Below are 24,565 nucleotides of genomic sequence, written 5' to 3'. Positions count from 1 at the left end.
CATATTCTGTATGGCTAAGTTGCTTGCCAACTGGCTTTTACTGCATGCGGCTCTAATTTGGGCACCAGATTTAATTTGCAGAACAGCTAACTACCCTATAATACGGCTGGGTGGCTGTCAGAGATCTGTTACAGGGGAAAGGGTAGTCACCGGGTGGTTCTTCCAACACAAAACAGAGCAGGCATAGAAGGGAAGGTACAAACTATGGGGAGGTGGTGCTAATGGGGGGGGGAGACAGAGAGAGAGAGAAACTCAGCAGCGAAGTAATAACTCACTGAAGAGTAAATGGGTTGACAAGAAAACCCACAGGTTTTGTTGTGTGTGTGTGTGTTGTTTTTTAATCCCCACCCTTTACTTATCTGGGCAGCCCAAAGGAAGCCAAAACAGAAGCTCTGGGATAGCTGATCGCTTCCCAGGCAAACTCCAGGTCGGCCTGAGCCAACTGCTGCTCAAAGCCAACCTGGGCTTTGAGCAGAATCTTACTTTTTAACTGCAGGGGTCTGGCTGCTGTTAAAAGTGGAGCTGGACGGTGCAGGTGCAGAAAAGGAAGCAGGAGGAACCTGGGGGTGGGTGCGATGTGAGGAAAAAACCTTCGCTAAAGCTTGAAGTACACTGAAGGCAGTTTGTCCCATACACCTCCCGTGTGGGCACAGAGCCGTCCTCGGGAGCACTGTCCTCGCCCTTAGTCTGGCAATGGCGAGAGTTTCTCGGTCTTCCCAGGGCGGTGGGAGAAAGTAAGCTCGGAGAGCTCCCCCACCGACACTCCCGCATGTTTGGAGCATTTTTTCAGTAGCCAACCGGTCTAGCACTGGGGATAGGGCGGATGAGGGTGGAAACAATGTGGAGAAACCTCCCCAGGGTGAGTGCTAAAGCAGACTTATTTTGAGGTGACGCTCTCAGGAGCAAAGAAGCCAAGCCAACCTCAGGGCAGCTCACAACCTTGCCCAGTGAAAAAGGATTAGATAAAAATCCTTAGAGTTAAAAAAAAAATAATAATACTTTATCTTATCAGTAAAAAAGGACTCTGCGTGTCCTCTCCAACTATCAACAAATACCTGTTGGTGGGCGAGTTCACGAAGATTGTACGCTAGGTGCTGGAGTCAAAGTTCTCAGAACGACTCTCCTCCACCATTCCTGCCCATCCTGAGTTCTGCTTGGATTGGGGAATCCCGAGTTTAGGGATTATTAAAATATGAGGCAGGACCACCAGCGCTTTGGTTCCAAAATGGCTCTCGACCACCCTGACCAGGAAGAAAGGCGGGCCTTCAACAGCTCAGAGGACCTAGGCCTTGGACAGTCTTTTGCCAAGGAGGGTTGGAAAGCAGAGCAGTCAGGGCAACTGAGGAGGCAGCGCCTGGGAAGGGCGGCGGCAGCTGAGGTGGGGGAGGGTGGCAGCAGCTGGGGGGAGGAGGGGAGCCCTGCAGGCCGCGCAATTGAGAAGGCCCGAGCAGCTGAGAGGCCCGGCCTGCGCCCCACGGGGCGCCCCTTCCCACCCCAACCCCTGGGTGGGCTGCTGCACGCTGCAGAGGTAGGAGGGGACAAGGATGCGCCCCAATCCCTCTGCCAGCCTAGAAGGTTCGCACCAAGGCGCCCTGGGTACCCGAAGACAAGCAGCCGGTCCTGAGCTGAGGGGCCCCGGCGGCCCTCGGTCGCCGAGCAGGGCCCGGGGGGGAGGGGCCGCGCTGGGGGCTGTGGGTGGGGGTGGGGACCGGGACTTTGCCCTTTGTCTCTCTCCCTCCCTCTCTCCTCTGCAGAGCCACCGGCCGAAACCCGACCCCATCGGCGAGCCAGGCAGCCGGCGCGGGGCAGGCTCCCCCTCCGGGGTTCTTTAGTAAATCCAGACCCGACCTCCCCGTGGTCAGTGCCGTGACTGAGGTGGTCCTGTGGGGGAGGGGGCTTCCCGCCTGAGACCCGGCCTGCAAACATTTAAAGGGGAACTGGGTAGGGGGCAGGGAGCAGGGAAGAGGCTGGGAGTGGGACCGCCGAGGCTGGGGAGAAGAAAATGGCCCTGGAGGCGGCAATCCTAAGGGACATCGTCGGGGCTGCACAAGGCTGCAGGCTGGGGAGACCTGCCACAGACAAGGCAGAAATGGGATCTGCCAGTGGGACAGAAGCGGAGCACAGAACTTAAGGGCTCTCCGGCCATAGGGAGGCCAAGGCTCGACAGTAAAGTTGTAACTGAAGTCATCGTTGTTCCCATAATAAAGCTGAGTGGTCGGGATGAAACGACCTTACTCGCCAATCCCTTTGGGGTGTCATCAATTATCTCACTGATATGCATTTGCACAGTACTTCCGGGTACTGTGTCTCCACACACAAAATCTATGAACCTGGAACATGAGACTAAGAACAGTTATTTCCATTTCCAGGTGGTGAGAAGCTCAGAGATTGACTAGCCCAAAGAGGTGATGGCCGGTGAAAACATAAAGCTTGTTCCTGCTTTCCAGAAAAACAAGGTCACTGGGTTCTTGCTCCCTAGAAGCCAACATGTACAGGGTGAGAATCTTCGTCCTTATCTGCAGGAGGGGAAGCAGGAAGAAGACATCCTAGTCTCTGCTGCCCCCCCAGCTCCTGCTCTCCCCACCCCCACACCCCCACCATCACCACCAACACACACACACATACATACACACACACATCCACAAACCCGGGAAGCAGCCAATCAATCGTGGTTGGAAGATTTACACCCAGATTCATCAAGTTTCTAGAGAAGGAGAGAATCCAAGTGAAGACACTAAAAGGCCCAGAAATAAACAATGACCTTAGATTCACAGCAGAATCCCTTTTCCTAACTTTCTCACCCACATGAGGCTGGGACCCACCATCTTTGTTTCCTTCAGACTGGGAAGGAAGACAGCTCAAAGCAGGGACAAATCATGTCGGATGTGTGTTTCTTTGCAAAGCTTATGCTATTCCAATAAAGCTCAAGAAAAGATTCAGCCTGTGTGTGTTCAGCTTTAGATACAATCGGTGGACTTTAAAGACAAGCGCCTCTACCGAAGGCAGGCCCTTGGCTCTGTGGCTGTCACATACCACCACTGGATATGGTGGCAAGAACACCTTTGTAGTTCTTTAGTTTGTTAGAACAGGGTCTCATGAGTAACCCAGGCTGAGTTCAGGGCAATCTTCCGTCCATCCTGGCTTCCAAGTGCTAGAATTACAGGTGTGGATCCCACAAGGGTCTTGGAACTTAGCGTGGAACTAAGTTAGATACTCAACATAGAGCCCCTTCAATTGGAAGAGGACAAGTTTTGATCCTTGATTCTCCCACACAATGCTGAGGCTCACTGAGAGCAGTAATAAGTGCTTCTAGTCTACCTACCTTAGCTCTCACCGCTGAGAGCCAGCTCCCTGCCAGCCCACCAACCCTCCTTAATCCACTCCTTTTTTCCATTTTCTTGACTGTACTCCAAAACCCAGTTTAGCTGCCACCCGCCCCCTCCGTTGAAGCTCTTGAGTTATGAGCTAATGTACCCCACCGTCGGAGTGCACAATCCACGGTCAGCCCCACAGCTTTCCAGGATCTAAAGGGAAAACGCCAGAGGGCAGATAGATAGATGCATTCCTCCTCCGGTTAATAGAAAGAACTTTGTCCTGTCCCTCCCTCTTTGGGGAGGCGCAAGCTCGCTCTCTCTCTCTCTCTCTCTCTCTCTCTCTCTCTCTCTCTCTCTCATCCCTTTGCCCGCCTTTCCCACCCTGGCTGAGCAGCTCCAGTGCTGCTAAATAAAAATCCAATAATAAAAACACAGGAGAGCAGTCAGCAACAACGAGACCACTTCGCCACAAAGAAAACAGAGAACGGGGAGAGCAGGGGACACCTAATAGTTTAGAATTTTCAAAGAAAAACCCAAGAGCGGCCTCTCACTTGTTCCTTGTATCTTCAGATATCTAGCAAAGGAAGTGGCATGCAATAAATAGTAGATTCAGGGGATAAGCAGGCATGGATGGCTGGACACATGGTTAAGAAGTACCAATTCCTGTAGCAATATACAAACTATCACAAAAGTTAGTACTAGGTTGCCAAATATTTTCTCACACTTATCTGTTATATATTTTAATTTTTAATAGCCAGTGGCTGATTGGCAAATAGAATCTCACACCCCCAGGCAAATGTTGCTGACTGTGGAATTTCTCTTGAAAAGAAAAAAAAGGAGTTTTGGAACTAGACAGGTAGCATTCCTCTCTTAGCTAGGAGGGCAAGGAAGCTCTTCATTCAAGGTGGCCGCAAAAAGCAAGGGTGGGAAGTGGGGTCTCATTGGCTCAGACAGGCACAGGGCTCCTAGAGATCATTCCACCTCCACACAGTAAGATTCCCTCCGAAGCCTTTGAGGCTGAGAGTGCAGTCCTGCCTGGGCTGTAACTAACTCAGTGTATAGACAAGGATGACCTCAACTTACAGTGATTCCCCTGGACGGCTACTTCTATTGTTTTTACCTGGAATAACTTAATAAAGAGGGGAAAACACTCGAGAGTATTGGGGAGCAGGGGATGGTTCAGGAATTAAAGCACCGGCTGCTCTTCTAGGACTCAGGTTAAGATTCCCAGCACCAACATGGCACAGCAAATAATGTCTGTATCTCAAACCAGAGGATCTGACACCTTCTTCTGGCCTCCACAGGTAATGCCCACACGATACATGGGGCTGGAGATGGCTCGGTGGTTGAGAGCATGTACTGCTTTCCCAGGGCTTGAGTTCAATTCCCAGCACACGTGTTAGGTGGCTCACAACCACCTGTAACTCTGGGAATCTGATGCCTCTGGCCTCCTTAAACACTGCACCCCTGTGCGTACCCCCAACACACACATACACACACACTTTAAAAACCCAGCTCGCTGTGAACAGTCACCCTTGCCCTGGGCTCTTACAGTTGGACTTCTCCAGCCAAGTGACTGAGTCCTTGAGAAAGGCTGAGTAAGTGCTCCTAACTCTGAACTGACATCTCCAAGTTTCCCCCATTCAACAGTCCCATCTCTGTTCCTATCTTTCCTCATTTCCTCCTCCTCCTTGGACTGCGACACACACACACACCACTCTACATTAACGAATTGTAAAACCCTCTATAGTAACTGATAAAGTCCCAACCCTGTTAAAGGGCCAGAAACCACATCCAGATAGAAAGGAAAGCCTTTCCCAGACCCAGGTAAGAGAAGTCTCTTTCATACCTCGGGTTGCGGACATGCGCATCCACGGTATGATGGACATGCCCATTTGGAATAAAGAGTCTGAAAGGGGAAAAGTGAACTTAAAATGAGTTGAATGGATTTTGCAGGACAATATATTTCCAGGCCAGGGAACCAGGGAAGAAAACGTGAAGCTGCATCAAAGGCAAAGGAAGAACTACATTCAGTCACCCCAAGGGAAGTCAGTGATCCCCAATTTCTAAATGCGTGTTTTATGAGCCTAATAAAAGCAGAGTATAAAAACCAACACCCCTATTATCTGCCATCAGGGGAAGAGAAGCTCAGCTGCCTGCCAGGGCTCGGTGCCCCTTTCTGCCCATTTTTACACCTTCCTCATCTGTGTCTACAAGTAGTTCCCTTTCACACACACACACCTTTGACAGTGACCTCAAAGGTGAAATTACGGACAGGCACCAGACTCAGTTCAGGTCAAAGGAAATGTTATAAATGACCCATTTCAACCACACTTGCCCGGGGGCCTCCCTAAGTCTAGGCGTTGGCAACGGGAAGGAGCTCTGGAAGGTGCCCACAGCTAAGCAGTGAAGGCACCCCACACCGAGCCCACAGTATGCCATCAGTACAATACATGCCAAGGAGCACAGTGAGTTCTAGGCCACACTGGGTTACACAGACCCTGTCTCAACAGCAAACCCAAACAATAAAATAACGAAAAACAAAACGTCAAATTCACCAAGTATATACAAGCATAACGAAACACCTAATCTAACGTCTGAGAGAAACGCTCCAAGTTGCCATACACAGTCCTAAGACCAAACCTTTCATAGACATGTTTTCAAACACGAATACGCGTAAGTCTTTCCAATTCTGGGGCAGCCACAGCTCTATGGACCAGAACTGCAAAGTCTGGAAAGAAGACAAAGACCTGCCAGGTCAAGCAGCAGCAGGACCCATGCCTAGCGCAAAGTCAGAACGCTGCCGCGACAGCAATGGCCGTCACTGGCTACATTCTAGTCTCACTTCTCTGTCAGAACCTCAACACTGGTTCTCCTGCGAGATCTTTCCTTCAGCTAGCTCAGTTAGAGAAAGTACACGGGAGGGACCTGGGCTGCACCTAGACTATGTGGCCTTGGAATGCTACCTCCCTCCAGATTCTGAGTTCTGAATTATCCCCAGCACTCTGAGACAGAGGATCTATGTGAGTTCGAGGCCAGTCTGGCCTAGAAGGGAGTTCCCAGGACAGCAAGAGCTGTGTAGAGAGATCTCAAAAAACAAAAAAATGTGAGCACACACCTTTAACCCCAGCACTCGGGAGGTACAGGCAGGCGTTCTCTGTGAGTTCAAGGTTAGCTTGCTCTACAAAGTAAGTTCTAGGGCAGTCAGGGTTGTCACGGAGAAAAACCCTGTCTTTAAAAACAAACAAACAAACAAACAAACAAAAACAAAAGATGATTCCTACCTTCTTCACTCCCCCAAAGACTCCATACACAACCTTTAATAAGATCAATTATTTGTTTTTGTTTGTTTTTTGAGACAGGTTTCTTTACAGAGGCTTGACTGTTCTGGAACTATATAGAGCAGGCTTGTCTTTGAACTCAGAGACCTTCCTGCCTCTGCCTCCAGAGTGCTAGGATTAAAGATGTATGGGACCATGCCCATCTTAAAACAAACCTTATTTTTATTTTGGTCCTTTTTTCTCAAGGCAAGGTTTCTCTGTGTAGCCCTAGCTGTCAAGGAACTCTAAACCAGGCCAGTCTCAAATTCAGACATCCTCCTGCCTCTGCTTCCCGGAGAGCTGGGATTAAGGATTTGGTCTGGCACCACCACCACCCAGCTAAAACCAACTTATTAAAAGATATCTTTTAAAGCTTTTCACACCCGCTCTGTCTCTGTCTGTCCTGTCCAAGCTTGTGGAGATCAAAGGAGGATGCTGGTGCCCAAGCTGGACATACAGATGGCAGTGAGTCACGAGGAATGCGCCGTCTTAAAAAGCGTCCCAGGGTGCTAGAGATGAGTTTGTGGATAAAAGCACCAGCTGCTCTTCCACAGGACCTGGGTTCAATTTCCAGCGTCCACATGGTGTCTGCCAGTCATCTACAGCTCCAGTTCCAGGATCTGACTCCCTTTCTGATCTCTGTGAGCACCAGGAATCTACATGGCGCACACACATACACACGGGGGGAAAAAAAAATCACTCACTCACCTAAAATTAAAAAAATAAATGAATAAATCTTAAACCACCCTAGCTATATGGTAAAACTATTTATCAGTAAATAAATTTCTAAGTTTTCCTCTTAAACATTCAAACTCTGCCTGGGTGGCAGCAAGCGCGTGTCTTTAATCCCAGCACTCGGGAGGCAGAGGCAGACAGATCTCTGTGAGTTCAAAGCCAGCCTGGTCTATAGAGCGAGTTCCAGGAAAGGCTCCAAAGCTACAGAGAAACCCTGTCTCGAAAAACCAAAAGATTCAAACTCTGCAAACTACCCACTGGGATCTTGCTCACACTAAACATTCCCATTTCAGACTTAACCTGAAACTAATTCTAAATGAAAATATTTGGAAAAATACCCCTTTTGCTAAAGAAACATAAACTAGAATGCAGAGAGCATACAAACATTACAGAAAAAAAAAACCAACAGGAAACACTTGGCGCTTACCTCCTCCAGAGAAAAACTTCCCAGTGGCTTTACCCAAACCCAACAAAAATTCCCAATCAGCCCACCCCATCACTCTTTCTCCTGTGCCTAGCAGGCCCCAAGATATCCATTGCATAAGACTGCCCGAGGGGATGGAAAATATCTGGATAATCCAATCAGTTCTTCTTAGCCGTCCAGCTGTTTAGTTGGTACTTTTTCATCTAAAACAGTTGCCTAATGGCCAGCTCTGCTCCTGGTGCTCACCTTCAGCGCCATGACTGCATTTCTCTTTGGTCAGTGTGCCGCAATCAGATTTTTCTCTAACTATATTAAAATTATGAGGTCCAGACTTACTTTGAAAAACCTCATGATTTATCCGTCATCAACACACATTTGATGTCAGTGGCTTGTGTTTTGAAAGAAAGCTTGCTACTGTCATATTTATTACAAACATAACTGCGCTGCAAAGGTAAAAAACAAACAAACAAACAAACTGGGTCTTATGAAGCTGACTGTGAAATAAATATCAATACTAAAAGGACCATTTTGCGTCTACAAAGTGCACACGGTCATCGCTGATGACCTCAAGCCCAATTCTACGGGGGCGGAAGTGGACTGAACTGAACATCCTCCTGCTGGAAACCTGTCCTGTGTTTTATCTTATGGGATCATTTCTATCCAACTCAGTGGTCAATAACCAAATGGGCATCTGCCTTAAATATATTTTTTGTTTTATCTTTATATGCATTGGTATTTTGTCCGTATATACGTCTGTGTGAGGGTGTTGGGTCTCTTGGAACTGGAGTTACAGACAGTTGCGAGCTGCCATGTGGGTGCTGGGAATTGAACCCAGGTCCTCTAGAATTACAGCCAGTGCTCCCAACCGCTGAGCCATCTCTCCAGCTCCCTTGTTTGTGTTTTGTGAGGCCTTTACTTCTGTTTTTGAGAGATGTTTCAAAAGGACAGTGGAAATGGATGGGAACACAAGTTTCTTACTGGCAGGTAAAAGGACCCCGAGTCAAAGCCGCACCAGCTGCACCAACTGTTTATACATTTTCAGTTGTGAGTCTAGCCTTTAACTGAGCTAAGCCCATCTTTATACATTAAAAAAATAAAACAGCCACAGACCCTCTCAGTATTATTACTCCATACTATTGTTTCAGTGGCCTTCAGGATGTACAGACAGATGTTCCAGTTTGTAAAGATTACAGATTACATAAATCGACAATTTAGATCAGAGTTCTATTCCCGGAACGGCCAAATGGCAGTGGTATCTGGGTAGGGATAACCTCGGTGCCACTGCATGGCTTCTCTCCCTCTTCTCACTTCATATGGCCCCTTTGTGCCTTCAAATGGAAAGGTCTGCCAAGGGCGCTGGGCCCCACAGAGCCCTACGGCTAGGAACCGGCAAAGAGACTGTGAGAGTTGGAATCTAGGTACCAGGAACAAAGTTCTGATCCGAGACCCTGGGAAAGGAAGTGGGGCACAGGAGAGCACGGGGTTAAAGAGTGGGGCCAGGAAGGTCACAGGAAGGTCAGACACGTGCGGCCCAAGAAGAGCCTTCGCCACCCAGCACTCCCATCTCCCACCACACCCTCTTTTTTGAAAAGGAGAAGTCAAACAAAATTAGCCTTGCTTGCGCCGGCTGCGCTGTCTTCCTAAACCTGGTGCGGGGTGACTAGGAGCCTCCAGGGGCTCCTCTTTCAAAGTCAGGTGGGAAATCCAACACCTGAATCTCTAAAGTCTCATCCCTTGCAAAACCGACCCATTTTAGAATCTTTTAGAGATGTGCACAGACAAGGCAATTATTTTAAACTTATTTTTCGAGACAGGGTTTCTCTGTTAACAGCCTTGGCTGTCCTGGAACTTAGAAATCGGCCTGCCTCTGCCTCCCCAAGGCTGGGATTAAAGACGTGGGCCACCACTGCCCAGCAACAATTTAAATTTTTTTTTTTTTTTTTGGTTTTTCAAGACAGGGTTTCTCTGTGGTTTTGGAGCCTGTCCTGGAACTAGCTCTTGTAGACCAGGCTGGTCTCGAACTCACAGAGATCCGCCTGCCTCTGCCTCCCGAGTGCTAGGATTAAAGGCGTGCGCCACCACCGCCCGGCGAACAATTTAAATTTTAACAGACGGGAAAATGTCACTTCCTCTATCGCCTTAGGTCCACTTTTCTTTTGGTGGCCGGCCACCTTCCACAGATAAACAGAAGTGGGCACCAAAAACATTTTTCTTCAACGAGAAATCTCTAAACTTTAAACAGCCAGCCAGGTCCAGAGGCTGTAATCACAACACTCTGGAGGTTCTCTGAGGTTTACCATCTGGCTGGGGCCAGCCTGAGCTATACAGGGAGTTCCAGGCCAACCTGGGATACACAGCGAGACCGACCTAATCAGTCTCAAAACACAAACAGTTGCTAGTGTCCTTCTTTTCACCTAACCAAACCTAATGAAGATTTTTTTTTTTTTTTGAGATAGTCTCTCTACATAGCCCCTGGCTGTCCTGAAACTCACTACGTAGACCAGGCTGGCCTCAAACTCAACAGAGATCTGTTCTCTGCCTCCAGAGTGCTGGGATTAAAGGTGTATACCACCACACAGCAGGTTTGGGTTTTTTGTTTGTTTGGATGGTTGGTTGGTTTCGCTGTTTAACAGCCCTGGCTGTCTTAACTCTGTAGACCAGGTTGACCTCAAACAGAAATCTGCCTGCCTCTTCCTGCTGAGTGCAGGGAGTGTTAAGATTAAAGGCGTGCACCAGCAACTGCTGGCCTCAAATATAAGGTTTTAATAAAATATTTTTAAGTGTCTTTCACTAACCTGTCTCAAATGTCAACTGTACATTAAAGCACAGAATAAAAAATAAACACCAAAAACCCATGCCTTAAAAAAAAGCCACTCGTGAGTTAGATTCAGATTATCTATGAGAGCCGGGCGATGGTGGCGCACGCCTTTAATCCCAGCACTCGGGAGGCAGAGGCAGGCGGATCTCTGGGAGTTCGAGACCAGCCTGGTCTACAGAGCTAGTTCCAGGACAGGCTCCAAAGCCACAGAGAAACCCTGTCTCGAAAAACCAAAAAAAAAAAAAAAAACAGATTATCTATGAGGGTAACTCTGAAAGGCTGACACACCCAAAACCCTTGAATCAAGAGGCTTCCAACTGCTGTTATGTATTTCATCCAGAAACATTGTAAGACAACCAAAACCCACGCCATCAAACCGTAGACAAGAATAAAGTCCCTCCGAATTTTGTGATGGGAATCCCAAATCTTCCCTGCTTTACTAACAGAGTAAAATTTCATCTTTCTAATGTGGGTAAGAAAACCTAAGATTAAGAAATTCAGTGCTTTGTGCTATGCACGCGTGGGCTCGAATCCCATCCTCATCGCCAAAAAAAAGAAAGAAAGAAAGAAAGGAAGGAAGGAAAGAAAGAAAGAAAGAAAGAAAGAAAGAAAGAAAGAAAGAAATTCAGTCCTGGAGAGTTGGTTCAGTGGTTAAGTGCACTGGCTGTTCTTCCGCAAAGGATCTGGGTTTAATTCCTAGCACCCACATGGCAGATCACGGCTGTCTGTAACTCCAGTTCCAGGGGATCTTACACCCTCACACAGACTTGCAGGTAAAACACCAAGGCACAGGAAATAAATAGATAAATAAATCTTAAAAAATAAGGAAGTGTCGGGCGGTGGCTACGCAGCCTTTAATCCCAGCGCCCAGGAGGCAGAGGCAGGTGGATCTTGTGAGTTCAAGGCCAGCCTGGTCTACAAGAGCTAGTTTCAGGACAGGCTCCAAAGCTACAGAGAAGCCCTGTCTAGAAAAAAAACAAAAAAAAAAAAAAAGGAAAGAAACTAATTTTTTTCTAGCAATACAGTAAATTTATGGATTTGTAAAATTCATTTCTAAGTGCAAACTAAAATGGATGGAATTTCCTCCAAATACTAAAGAAAACAAAGACAACCATTTTTTTTTCCACTTAATTTTGCAGGCTAACATCCTTTTGACAAAAAAAGTTACAAATTGCTTCTATTATAAACTTTTTGTTGTTTTGTTTTCCAAGACAGGGCTTCTCTGTGTAGCCCTGGCTGTCCTGGAACTCACTAAACAGACCAGGCTGGTCTTGAACTCACATAGATCCGCCTGCCTCTGCCTCCCAACAAAAGGTGTGTTCCACAAGCAGCTTCCACAAAAGTGCTGTAGAAAGCCCTGGGGGCTATTTTTCAGCCTCCTTTAGTTGTTCAGCCCTTAACTCCAAACTGTGTGCTGCTTGCCTTCAGAGTAAATGCAAACTTATTTCTGAAGGTGGTTTAGCATGTTCTGAAAAGATTTAGTGACTCAATCACTCAAGGTTTCTACAGTTCATTTTAAGAAAGTCGAGAATATTTCCTGTCGTGCACGGAACAACCCTTCACAGATTTTAAGGTGCTGAGTTCAGAAAATTAAACTTATAAAATAGGAATCAAATTGGGATACATTCTTTTTTTTAGCATTTTTCACCCTTGGAAAAGAGACCTAGTTTTCATTTTAATCATTGGAAATTTAGGAGAAAATATTAACCCGCTTCATTTTAAATCAAGTAAAAGTAAAGAACTATTATCAACCTGCCTTAAAAAAAAAAAACTCAAACTTGGAATTACCTGGGGCAAAGAGCAATAAGCATCTTTCATATGTTGTTAATAGCAACATTTTATTTTGCTGAGACCAGTTGACAGTAAACTGTGCAAGGTTTAGGTCTCACTCTCCTGGAAAAAGGCCTCTGGGGTAGGTGTAAGGAAAGTTTCATTCTCTTGCAAAGTAAATCAAATCATTTTCCTCTCTTTGAAAGTCTAAATGGCCCCTCCTTCATTTACTCAACTTCCTGGAAGCAAATACAAGTAAACAAATGCTGCATACCTGTTTTTAAAATGCTTTGGGTCCTTCTCCTTTGAACCAATGATTGCCAGTGAATAGATATAAACTCTAGGCCAAAATTGCCAACCAAATTTCCAGCGCAGAGTTGGTTAAGATAATAGTGAAATTTAACATCTCTCATATTTAAAATTCAAACCTGTGGTTTTCAACTTATATATGATGCTAGGACTAATTGGGTTTTTAAAAGGCATAAATCATATCAAATATATTCAAAGGAACAACAAAATACAGTAATACTTTCAAATCATAATCCATATGCAACTGAGTGTGTCAAGAGTTCAATTTTAAACACTAAAAACACAGCACACACAGCAAAAAGACACTTCTACAGGTGTTCGTTTGCTTCGGATGTCAGTCCCAACTAAAAGCTTGAAAACTCCAGTGACAAACTCAAATGAGGGAGTTACGTTCAGACACAAACTAGACAAACACCACAAAATGATTCCTCAAAGAACACAAAACAGCAAACTGACTTAATAAAAACAAACTATTTTTTTAAACCCCAGGACATCAAAAATTGGTTCATGTTAGAAATATTCTCTTCTGACATCACTCAGGAGGGGAGAAAAAAAGACAACCAGTTCAATGTTTGTCTCGAAAATTTTTCAGTAATGGGGAGAACACACAAAAGATGTAATTTAGTATAGACGTGAAAAGAGAAAATTAAAGAGCCGCCTTCTCACAGACCCCCTTTCCATTCCAACCCAAAGGAGCTAGCTAGTAATAGCTCCTAGTAACGCATTTTGGAGGGAACAAGGAGCCTAGACAGAAATGCCTTAAAAGCAAGCAGATGGCTTGAAGAGAGAGATTCACAAATACAGGGCACCATGAAAATTAAAATATAAATGTTTTGAGTTCCATTTTGCCACATTTTCCTATCTCTTTTTCCTTCTTCGGCTTTAAATTCTAAACCATTCTCAAGAGCAGAGGGGGGGGGAATGATCACACATTTCACAATTCCAGGTATTAGATTTACCACCAAAACAGCTTTGAATTTAATATCCATAACCTTCAAATAATTTAACTCAATTATTTTCATCTCCCAAAAATTTTTCAAAATGACTTCTTTCCTTCGTGCCTCTTTTGCCTCTAGCTGTTAAGAACCTTCCCAGTAAGTTTCTCAAGCATCTGACAACAAATCACACTCTATAAACAGAGACACAAGCCCTATTGATCATCCATAGATACAATAATTCAGTTACTTAAAAATCAGAAGCCAAACCACGGAAGGGTTTATCTCCAGGCTAAAGTTCCTAGATTATTACAAATACCCCCCACACAGCACCTTCCCACCTAGGAAGGGCCAAAATCTGTTCAGAAATACAGGAAGTTGAGAGAGGGGTTGAAGGAATTAAAAATATACTGAGGGCTGCTCCCAACTAAGCACAGAAAAGAAAACTGCACGGTCAACCATGTTCAAAAAGTCTGCTATGAGAAACACGGCCCTTACACTCTACAGCCAGAGTTCAAGCAAAGACTTCAGAATTCAAGGCAGGCTGGGAAAGGCACCCTGAATCTTAGGGGAGCAAGATGGAGATACCCCATTTTGCTGGAAAAAGACGGAACACAGGGTAAAAGGAACTCACATGAGAACACACACACACCCATTCATCCCCAGAGTTCTAGACCCTCCAAAGAGCCCCAGCTCACAGCCTGCTCACAAAAGCTCTCACCCCAGATGGTCCCTCGTAACAATGGGCTGAAGGAGTGGGGGTGGGGGGGCTGGAAAGGGATAGTACAGCTAAAGCATATTCTTTGCAAATCCAGTTCAAGGGGCAATATAAGATGTTAGGGGCTGGGGAGGAGGGTCTCTGAGGGGGCAACAAAATCCGTGCCTGTAGCAGAAATTAACACAGTATAAGGAGATTCTAATGGGGGTAGCTTGGCTGTTCATTATTTCAGCCCCAATTGGAAAAGGACTCCCTTGAATCCACGTTCAAATTATGACGTGAATAAGAAAAACCGAAAAAAAAAAAAAAACGAGGCCTGGCAGGAAGTTGAAGAAATCACCCCCGCCATGAGTTTGAACTTTCCGTATTTAAGCTTCCCAACAAAAATGGTCCCACACTTTGAACTAACTCCACGGTACTTCTTACCCTATCGATTTTTTTTTCTCTTTAATTTCTTCAAGTAACATCTTTTGGCCGACCCCAGTCCCAAGTTGTTGATTTGTTATTTTTTTTTTTAGGCTGTAAAACAACCATTACAAGATCTTGGCCAATCTTCTCCCAGCCCCCAACATCCGGAGTTGGAGGTGGAAAGGCCAGTAATGGGTTTATTCCACTGGAGACGCTATGGATCCCCTTAATATTCCTCTCAGTTCCCCCAAATGAGCTCTTTCCTACCTTTGTTTTTTGGGGACCGAGTGTTCAATCTCTAGTCGTTTTCCTTGTAGTTCCACTTTCCCTGAAGATTGAAAAAAAAATAAATGAGGGTAACAGTGGGGGATGGGGAGAAAGGTTGGGTAAGGGACATTAGCTAAATTCAAGAATTCCTGGGCCTCCTAGGATCTAGCCTATAGCTGCCGAAGGCTGTGTGGGGAAAGGTTGCTCCAGGCATGATAAAACCCGTAATTTCGTTGTTTTTCAAATTTTCGTTTTATTTCCACTAATCACGTGGGCTAGTTGAACAGACTGCTCTGAGAGCCAGATTTAGGAAAGGTGTGAGAGCGTTTGTGCGAGCGCGCGGCTTCTGCGACTCCCAGAAGTAGAAGGAAGGAGCCAGGGGGACGGAGCACCCGGTTTCTCAATGTGGGGTGGGGGCAGAGTATCCAACTTTATGTTCCGGCCAAGCCACTGAGCAGAGCTTCGGCGACAAGGCGTCACCTGTCGGGGCCGGAGGGCGAGCGGAGGCCCCCGGAGGGGGGGCGGTGGGGAGGGTCCCTGGCGGCAGCCGCGCGCCTCTCGGCTCGGCCTCGGCGTCTCGGGAAGCAGCATGGCGACCCGGCGCCGCCGCGCCACCCGGCTCACGCCCCACTTTCAAATCAAAATGGCTCAAGCCCCAGGCCTTGGGCGGGAGGCGGGAGCCCCTTCCTCCTACGTCCTGTCTCAGGGCTTGTCCCCAGAAGAGCGGGAAGACACCCGAGGTGCGGGAACACCCCTCTTGGAAAGGCCTAGGAGGGCGAGCATGGGCGTGGGGGGGCTTTCAGCGGAGGGGGGTGGGGGGGGGCAACGGGGAAACCACGCCTAGACCCGGACCCCGGTGTCCGCGAGACCCCCACCCCCACCAGTTGCCAACGGGGGCTCCCGCCCCGTCGGTGGGGAGGGGGCCAAGGAGCCACGAGCGTCCCGGGCGGGGGGAAGGAAATCCCGACTATGTCTGCGTGGGGAGGGGGCGTCGAGGGAGGTCGGTCGAGGCAGGGTACCGAGGCCGAGCCCCGCGGGTCCGGGAAGAGTTGGCGGGCATGGAAAAAGAGGAGCTGCAGGTCTCCGTTGTTCGGGATTTCGTTGTGTGGGCTTTTTTTTCCCCCAGGGAGGTGGCCGCGCTCTTACCCGAGAAAGTTTCGATGGCCTTCATCGCCCAGTGCTCGTCGGGGCAGTCCACGAAGGCGTAGCCGGATTTGACCAAGAACTGGCCGCTGTAGGAGATCTTGTGCTCCGCAAATACTTTCTCCAAGTCGGCTGGAGTCACGCTCTCGTTGAGGTTGCCGATGTAAAGCTTGTTCATGGTGGCGGTGGCGGGGCAGGACGCGGTCCCGGGCAAGGCCAAACGGGCGGGCGCGGGCGGAGAGCCTCCTAGGCCGAGAGGCGTGGAGGCGGGCGGCGGGAGCTGCAAACTTTCTACGCACCCCACCCCTGAAGTTGTCCGGAGCTCCGGGCGGGTGGGCGGCCTGAGGGCACACGGAGGTCACGGGAGAGTTCGGGTTAGCCCTGGAGAAGTGCCCGCGGAGCGCAGGGAAGTGGACGACGCCGCGCGCAGCTCCTTCCCTTCGGTCCGAAACCCCTGCGAGCGGGCTGGTGTGTCACGTTTCTCCGCGGCCGCCCTGGCGCCGCCTCTAAATAAAATCGACTAGGAAAAAAAAAATGGAGCGGAAAAAAAAAAAGGCGAAGCCACGTGGTGACAGCCCCCACCCACCCTGCAGGGAAAGACCCCCGACGCCACCGGGCCCCTTGGCCCTCCAACCTGGTCCAACCCAACAGTCTCAGGTCTTGGGGAGCACTCAGCGCGCCCCCGGAATAAACCAGGAAGGTGGAGAGAGTCCCCGAAGCTCTCCTCGCCCCCTCCCCCTTTGCAAGAACCTGGCCCCTAAGGCGGCGCCCCGCCCCCACCCATCTTGCCACTTTGACCTGCAATGGGGGAGGGTCGTGGCGACCCAAATCTCCCCAGTCTTTAGGACTAAAATGTACGGTTTTTTTTTTTTATTCATTTTTGTGAAGAGTGGGTTGCCCACCCCACCCCGGTAAACTGCGAGCGACTGACAGGCGGGGAACGGCCGAGACAGACAAAGAGAAGCTGAGGACTCTGGGGTCTTCAGGAGGGGGTCGCAAGAACCGGTTATTTACAAGGAAAGACGCCTTCCCTCCACATTTCTAAGTAGGGGGTCACTGTCTTCCCCGCCACACCCCCACGAGACTTCCCTTGGACTCCCGGGGACCCTGATTGCGCGGGACCAGGAAGCTGAGAACACGGGGGACAGCGCCTGGGAACGAGGGACCCGCAGCACATCGTGTTTCGGGATCCCCACTGGTGGAAAGCTGGCTCGCACCCAATCCAGCTGCTGGATGACAACACTCCAGCGTTCTTGGGGGGAAGCCCGCGGCTCGAGATCACCCCCAAAGGACCAGCAGGGTGGGGGACAACGATGAGGGGTGGTCGCTTCACCGAGAGCCAGCGAACCAAAGGGGGGGTTGGTTTCAGAAGGGAGTGACCGGGTGGAGACCTGAGAGTCCCCTCGCCCTCCCCACGCCAGGAGCGGACAGGTGGAGTCGCCTGCGTCCGCTCCACCCGAGATGTCAAGAGCGGCTGTCCACGCGCAGGGTTTGGGTCTCGGAACTTAGTTTGGGGTACTAGATTTTGGAAGGCCGCCGTGGGGTGGGGGGGGCGAGGCCCCGCCCACGTCCCCAGGTCAGCCCCGAGCGGGGAGGGGGTAATTTCCGCTCGCCGCTCGAGGAAGCGCGAGGCGGGGGAGGGGGCTGCGGCCCTCCTTCTCACCCCCCCAAGAGGAGGGGGAAGTGGATCCGCCCAGGTCCCTTCCCTCGGCCCGGACCGACGCGTTCCGGATCCTCCAGCTCCGGGAGCTTGAGGGAAAGAGCGGAGTGGGCAGGGGGCGACACGTGGGCGGTCGCACCCCGTCTGCGCGGTGGGGGAGGGGTCCGCGCGCTGGAGTCCGGGACACGCAGCGGAGCGCGGGATGCATTGCACGCGCAATCCCGGGATCCCCGGCTCGACGCGGGGAACACCGAGTTTCCTGTGGCGGAGGCTGGGGCTACGCCAGCGGGTGTTGAAGAGCGCAGCCCGGGGACTCGGGAGAAGCCCCCTACCCAGCCATCGTGACGAAGGGGGCCGACGACCACTCACCCCCCCCCAAGAAAGGATGTTCCCTGAGCCGCGCGAGTCTGCGGGAGGGAGAAGGGTTGTCTGGGGCACGCGTGCTGCAAGGGCAGGTGAAGAAGGGGGTCATTCTCCCCTTTCCCCGTCCCGACCCCATTGTCTCAGTCGCCTGCGGCCCGGGCCGGCTCCGTAACACGTGTTGACTGCAAAGATATGAATGGCTTGAATCTTTTTTATTGTTATTTTTTCGTTTGCAAAGTCCGTAAGCCAACTCCGACTTTGGCTCACCTTCCTTCTGCCGGATGATTACCTACGGTTGGAAAAGTCTGGAGTTAAAACACAACACCCAACACCTTTGTCCCCCTCCTCGTTTTTCCGGCGCGCTGGGAAGAAATGGGGCGGGGGAGGGCTTCCAACTCGGTTTCTGAGTCTCCTCCACCTTCAGAATCCACTCTCTGAAATCAGCGTTTTGTTCTAGCCAGCCACGTGTTTGTCGGATTTTTTGTTTTTGTGACCTTTTTCTTCCAATGAAGCAACAGGAATTTACTACTACTATCTATTAGTTGCTTAGTAGGAAAAAAAATGTTACTATCCATGAAGGTGGGAGACAGCTGCATCTCTGTCCCCACACGCCCTCCCCGACATCTCCCAGCCCCCACCAACTTCGTATTTTGTCAGCTCTTGAACACAACGTAATTTTTAACAAACTAAGCCAATGAGCTGGAAACAGTGCCTGCCACATAGTAGGCACTCACAGCAAACATTTTGAATGAAAAAAGAAAAAAACAAAACTGCAGAGTAAAGAGAATTGAAGAAAATTAAAAGTCCAATGGGGAGGGATTCTCTTGGCTAGAATGTGTGGATCTGTTGCCTGGGGGCTTTGTAGATTTTTGCAAAGGGCCAAAAGATGGTCTCAGGAGCTGTCTGTAATAGCCTTTGGGTCTTCATAAATAGTAACTCTGTCTCCAAATCTTTTGTAATATTGGGGAACAAGAAAGAAGGTACCTAGGCAGGACATCCTAGCTCCCGAATACTTGAGTTGCTGTTTGCTTCATTTACTTTAAATCTTTAGGGATTAAGAAAAAAAAAAAAAAGCACTTCTCAGATAGTCTCTCTGGGTACTCTAACCACTGCTTGCTTTCTTCCTAAAACAAAAGCAATTTAACCCTCAAAAAAAAAAAAAAAAAACCTACCCAGACTTCTACTCTCTCACAAAATACAACTCATCTTTTAGTATCCTAGAGTTCATGAGAAACCAAACTACTAAAAATAGTAATTTAATTCAATTCACTTTTAAGTTGACTTTTTTTAAATTTAAGATATAATTTAAGTGTTAGTTTTTTTTCTTTAAATGATATTAAAAGGAAAAAATAGAAATTCAGAGTAGGCTACTTCTAGTCTGTTTTCAAAATCTTTTAAAAATTATTTCATTAACAAAGTACCAATTATTTCTATTCACACTGATTCTTTTTCAAAGTTAGCTGTTTCACTAAATTCTAATCCTCTCTCCTCCCTACCCCTTCCCCCACAAGACAGGGCTTCTGTGTTTACAGTCAGAGGCTGCAAAAGTTTTTCAAGTGCCCAGAGCAGCTGGGGTGAGGGGCAGTCCTTAGCCCCCACATGAGTTTAGCATCAGTGACCTGGCTACTTTAGGTTGTGGTTGGGGGAACTAGTGGTGTTGACTGACCATTTATGTATCCCCCTGCTGTGAATGTGCCCAGCACAAAAATGAATCTGCCAAAAGGTTGTGTCTTGCTAGGGTTCATATTCTTAGGTGGATGAAAGGGATAGAAGACTTTCAACTCCCTTGAGTAGTGTTCTGCTTTAGTTTTGATATTAGAGACAAACATGGTGGTTTTTTTCCCCTATTTTTAGCAAAAGATAAATTTTCACAGTAAAATTGAAGTTTCTGTGTGAGTTAATATATCTGAAGGAGACATTTCTCCTTAACAATTACATTTATGATGTAAAATAATATTCTTTATGATGTAAAATAATATTCACAATTATAGTTATTACCTTTCTGGCTTTTTTCTCCTTTTCCTCCTCCTAGTCCATTTCTTTCCTAAAGAAATGTTTGGTCAGCTCCCCTCTTAACTTCAAAACACTGAAACTGGATTCCATTTTAAAGATAGAATTTTGTTCGTTTTCCTTCAGTACAAACATGCAGAGAGGAAAAAGTGTAAAAGAATAAAGCCACTTTTTACATAGTTGAAAACTGAAGAAGCAGTTCCAAAATAAACCATTTTATTATCACACAAAATTCAATGTATTTTCTAGTGTTTCTTGCCAACGTTTTTTAGTTTGTACTAATTTTCTGTTTTATCTTTTTATATCTTTCTTTTTCACCGACTACCATGGCACTTGTTATACTGCCTCAAAGTTTTCATAACTATCTATTTGATTCAGGCTAATAGGTACAAATAATTTGTTATTGTTTATGAAAAGTGCTACACTACTTTTTAAACTTTTATAAGTAGTACAGGAGGGAAAATAATGCAGAAGATGTATTTTTATACATAGACTTCTTTCTGCTTTTGTATTGACTCCTTTGGGTAAATTCCCAGTATACATATTATAATTTTAATCTAACATTTAACCATGATTTCTATCTTTAAAAAAAATGATAGGCTCTATAAAAGAGAGGATAAACACATTAAAAAAGAAGAGAAAACAAACCTAGAAAGCTGTTAGGGAAATTTATTAAAATAGAATTCCTTATTTGATATTTTCTAATGAATCATAGTTAATTTTGCTACAACTTCTTTCTTATGAAATGCAAAATAAAAGGGAAACATTTCCTGATAACACTGACTTCAAAGTTTTGGAAGTTTTGAGGTTTTTTTGGTCTGAGTTTTATTTTGTTAGTTTTGTTGTTGTTTGCTTGTTTTATTGTTGTTACTGCCTTGGGATGTTTTCTTTCTTCCTGTAGTTTGAAGTGTAGGTCTTTTTAAATGCCTATAAACTTTGAGAAAGTAAATTAGTCCCAGTTTTTAAAAGGACAGGCAGCATTTTCTCTTGTCAAATAAAGAAGGATAATTATGTGTTTAGGATATCTCATGAAATGGAAGAGGACCATAAGCAGAAAAGAACATTTTCCTCATTCAAATCATCATTCACTCAAAGGAATGTTTTTTAATTGTTGAGCTAGGACGACTCAGGGGATTGAGGGGAAGAACTTTAAAAACAATTTTTGTTTTCTTGAGCCAGTGTATATAACAAAAACTTCAATTTTCAATTTTTTTTTTTAACTCAGAATTAGTGTGGAAACCTTAAAACGAGGAAGTAAATATTTTGTCCTGGTGACTTTTTTTTTTTTAATGCATGTTTCCAAATTCATTTCCTAATAAAATTCCTCTACTTTGCCTCTTTGGTAGAGGTCCAGTACGTCTAAAGCATCTCTCATACTCTTGCTGCTTTTGCAGTTGCTGTTTCACTCCAGAGTCATCTGGTCCAAGATAATGAGCAGTTTTGTCTCCTGTGGCACAAAATGCAGACTAGGTCCCTGGTTCGTTTGTGGGAAACTGCACAGTTCCAGAAGAGACAATGTAGTTTTTCCAAATAAAAAAAATTAGGGAAAGAGGGAATCTACACCTAAATATTACTTAATATGGAGATAGTAATGAGGTTATTTTATACTTAAAATCAGAGTTATCATCTAAGTATTTAAAGCATTTTGATTAAAAATGCATGTCTTAGGATGTTAAGGCAGATGAAGTTAATTCAACCGTAACTACAAGCATCTATGCATTTTTAAGACAATATTTTTCTGGCTAAAAAGTTCCCTATTTTTGTTTGCTTTTTGCAAGTTTTATTCTTAAAATAAATCGATGTTCCTAGTATTATTATAAAGATTCCTGCACCCCACCTTGCCCCCAGGAGCTGCCTCAAATATGACAAAGTTCTTATGGAAAAATGTTGCACTTAGTCTTTAGTTTTTAATTTAAAAAATTAGTACACGGATCACTTCACTAGCATTTCATCACACACACACACACATACACCGGGGATGGGGGATAAATCATTAAAAAACACCTCACTCTGTTCCCATGTACAAGCTAGTTTTACAAATAGAAGGGATTCAACCAACCTAAGTGGTTTTGGTTTTTGTTTTTTTTTCACACTGGTTGTTTGACTAAACCACAATACGATTCCTGGTTTTCAGCAGCTAATTTGGAAAATTTTTTGATTCATCTACCTCTCCAAGAAACACTTCAAATTAAAAAAAAAATCCTATGACTAGAATTATGTTCACTCTTAAACATAACGTGAAAAGATTTGTTCAGCAATTTTGTGATAAATTATTGGATAATTTCTTCTTTTACCCTTTCATTTCTGCAGTCTTTATAAAGTATGTGGAGACAGATATTGGAGTTCTTTCCACATTGCACTCCAGTGAGACTCCAGATCCCATCCTTTTTCCGTCCTCTTCCTCCCTGCCCCTCCCCCCTCCCTCCTCTTTCTCTTCCTCCCCCTCTTCTTTTGTTCCTCCATTTTTCTTCCTGCTCCCGACACTGTCAATTCCTCTCCCCCTCCCCCTTTACCTTTACCCTCTTTTCAGTTTTTCTTTTCCCTTTGTCGCTCCTCTCTCCCCGGTTTATTGTGCTGCTGCCCCCCTGCCCCACAACTCTGTCTTCCCTCTTTTTAATCACTGTGCTTATCCACACTTCTTTTTCTTCCCCCTTCCCTCTCCTCTCCCACTTGTTAGCATTTAAACCCTTATCTCTGGTACCAGAGAGGATGCAGAGTGCCTGATTTATGGTACACATCTAAAAGGAAGAGGTGCGTTTTTGTTTGTTTGTTTGTTTTTAAGGCAGACTTCAGGGTGACAGACCCCAGAACTCCTTCACCGTTACAGTCCCAGCATTCACTAGAGAACAGTACCCGGACACTTGGACATTTTGTATGGCTTTTCCTTCCCTTCTGTTGCTTAAGATTAATTTTGTTATTAGTTATGTATGAAATCTTTGAGAACAAAGACTATGGTTCACCCAGAGAGCTTATCATGATACTGACAGATGTCCACCAAAAATACATTGAATAAAAGACTGAGAAGAAGTGGAGAGTGGGAATAGATGAAATGCTGCTTTCAGCCTTTTGTCTTTCTGATTTTTTTAAGTAAATAATAGTACAACACAATCACACAGAAGAGGCTAATTGGTCTACAGGAAGAATAGCAACTGTGGATATCTCTGGGTTGTCAAGCCTGGCTCTGTGCTCAAGGCAGTCCTGCCCTGCACATCAATTGCCGAACCCCTTCCCTGAGTTGAGTCAAACAGCCTGCACATCCTTCTCCAGGCAGGCCTTCAGGTAGGCAGGCAACTACATCAGCTGCTTGCCACATGCCTGGTTGTGCTGGACTCCCCTGGGGCCAAACAGCCAAGCTAGCAATCCCGGAGAAGGACTCTACTCAAGGCTGTCAGCTAAGAGCCATCTTAGCGTCTTCTGGGACTGTCACTCCTAGCCTTTAGCCATAGAAGATGGCTTATTTTGTTATGTCCTTCAAAACTGCCACTTTGAAAGAGCATTTCTTCTTGGTGATTCCCCAAGCCCTCTGGAGCTCCATTCTTACCCCTGTCAGAGGGCTGGGAACTGAATGTGCTAGCTATCAGATCCACCACTACTAAGAGAAGAAAAACACAAGAACAAAACCAAAGTTTACAGTGATCTAAATTGAAACTAAACTAAGCCTGAAATTTTTTAAAAAGAATTCCAAGATTTGTTAGTAGGAAGAAGATGGTGAAATAGTGCAACTTTAACTCCAGAACTCAAGAGGCAGAGGCAGGAGGATCTTTGTGAGTTTGAGGCCAGACTGGGCTACAGAGTGAGTTCCAGGACAGCCAGGGTTATGTAAAGAGAACCTGTCTTTAAAAACAAAACAAACAAAAACTGAATATAGTGAAATCGCATCCCACAGGTTGTCTGAAAGGATTTTTTAACCTGTTGAATAATTGGAAGGAGAACAATTTTAACACAATAAGAAACACCCTTTAGCCAGGTGCTATGTGCACTCTTTTAATCCCAGCACTTAGGGTGCAGAAGCAGAGATTTCCAGGCCAGCCTGGTCAACACATCTAGTTCCAGGACAGCCAGGGCTATATACTTAAGGGAAGGAGGAAGGAAGGGAAGAAGGAAGGAAAATGAAAGACCCTTTAAAAGCAGGGCATGGCCGGGCAGTGGTGACACACGCCTTTAATCCCAGCACTCGGGAGGCAGAGGCAGGCAGATCTCTGTGTGTTCGAGGCCAGCCTGGTCTACAGAGCTAGTTCCAGGACAGGCTCCAAAGCCACAGAGAAACCCTGTTTCGAAAAACCAAAACAAAAAAAAAAAAAAAAAGTAGGGCATGATATGCACATTGGTCCTTATAGACGTATACACCATAGATTGTACTCCAAGGTAAAG

At 46.4% G+C, this 24,565-nt stretch overlaps 1 protein-coding gene and 1 long non-coding RNA gene across 5 annotated transcripts in view; one reads left to right on the top strand and one right to left on the bottom strand.

Annotated features, from left to right (window-relative positions):
• Igf2bp1 (insulin like growth factor 2 mRNA binding protein 1) overlaps window positions 1-16,339 on the bottom strand; it is a 40,027-nt gene extending 23,688 nt beyond the window's left edge. For all 4 annotated transcript variants that reach the window (XM_075942253.1, XM_075942254.1, XM_075942255.1 and 1 more), the window contains exons 1-2: window positions 16,165-16,339; window positions 15,019-15,079 (exon numbers count right to left, since the gene is read on the bottom strand). In XM_075942253.1, the coding sequence (XP_075798368.1) occupies window positions 15,019-15,079; window positions 16,165-16,339 (236 nt within the window). The remainder of the gene's footprint in view (window positions 1-15,018; window positions 15,080-16,164) is intronic.
• Window positions 1,422-2,892, top strand: LOC142831838 (uncharacterized). Its single transcript, XR_012907079.1, has 3 exons — window positions 1,422-1,528; window positions 1,755-1,857; window positions 2,370-2,892. It is a non-coding gene; the product is annotated as an uncharacterized LOC142831838 (long non-coding RNA).
• Window positions 16,340-24,565: the final 8,226 nt, after the last annotated feature.

This window comes from Microtus pennsylvanicus, chromosome 11, assembly GCF_037038515.1.
Source record: "Microtus pennsylvanicus isolate mMicPen1 chromosome 11, mMicPen1.hap1, whole genome shotgun sequence".
Taxonomy (NCBI): domain Eukaryota; kingdom Metazoa; phylum Chordata; class Mammalia; order Rodentia; family Cricetidae; genus Microtus; species Microtus pennsylvanicus.
Note: the sequence above shows the minus strand (reverse complement) of the source record. Positions and strands in the feature narration are given on the sequence as shown.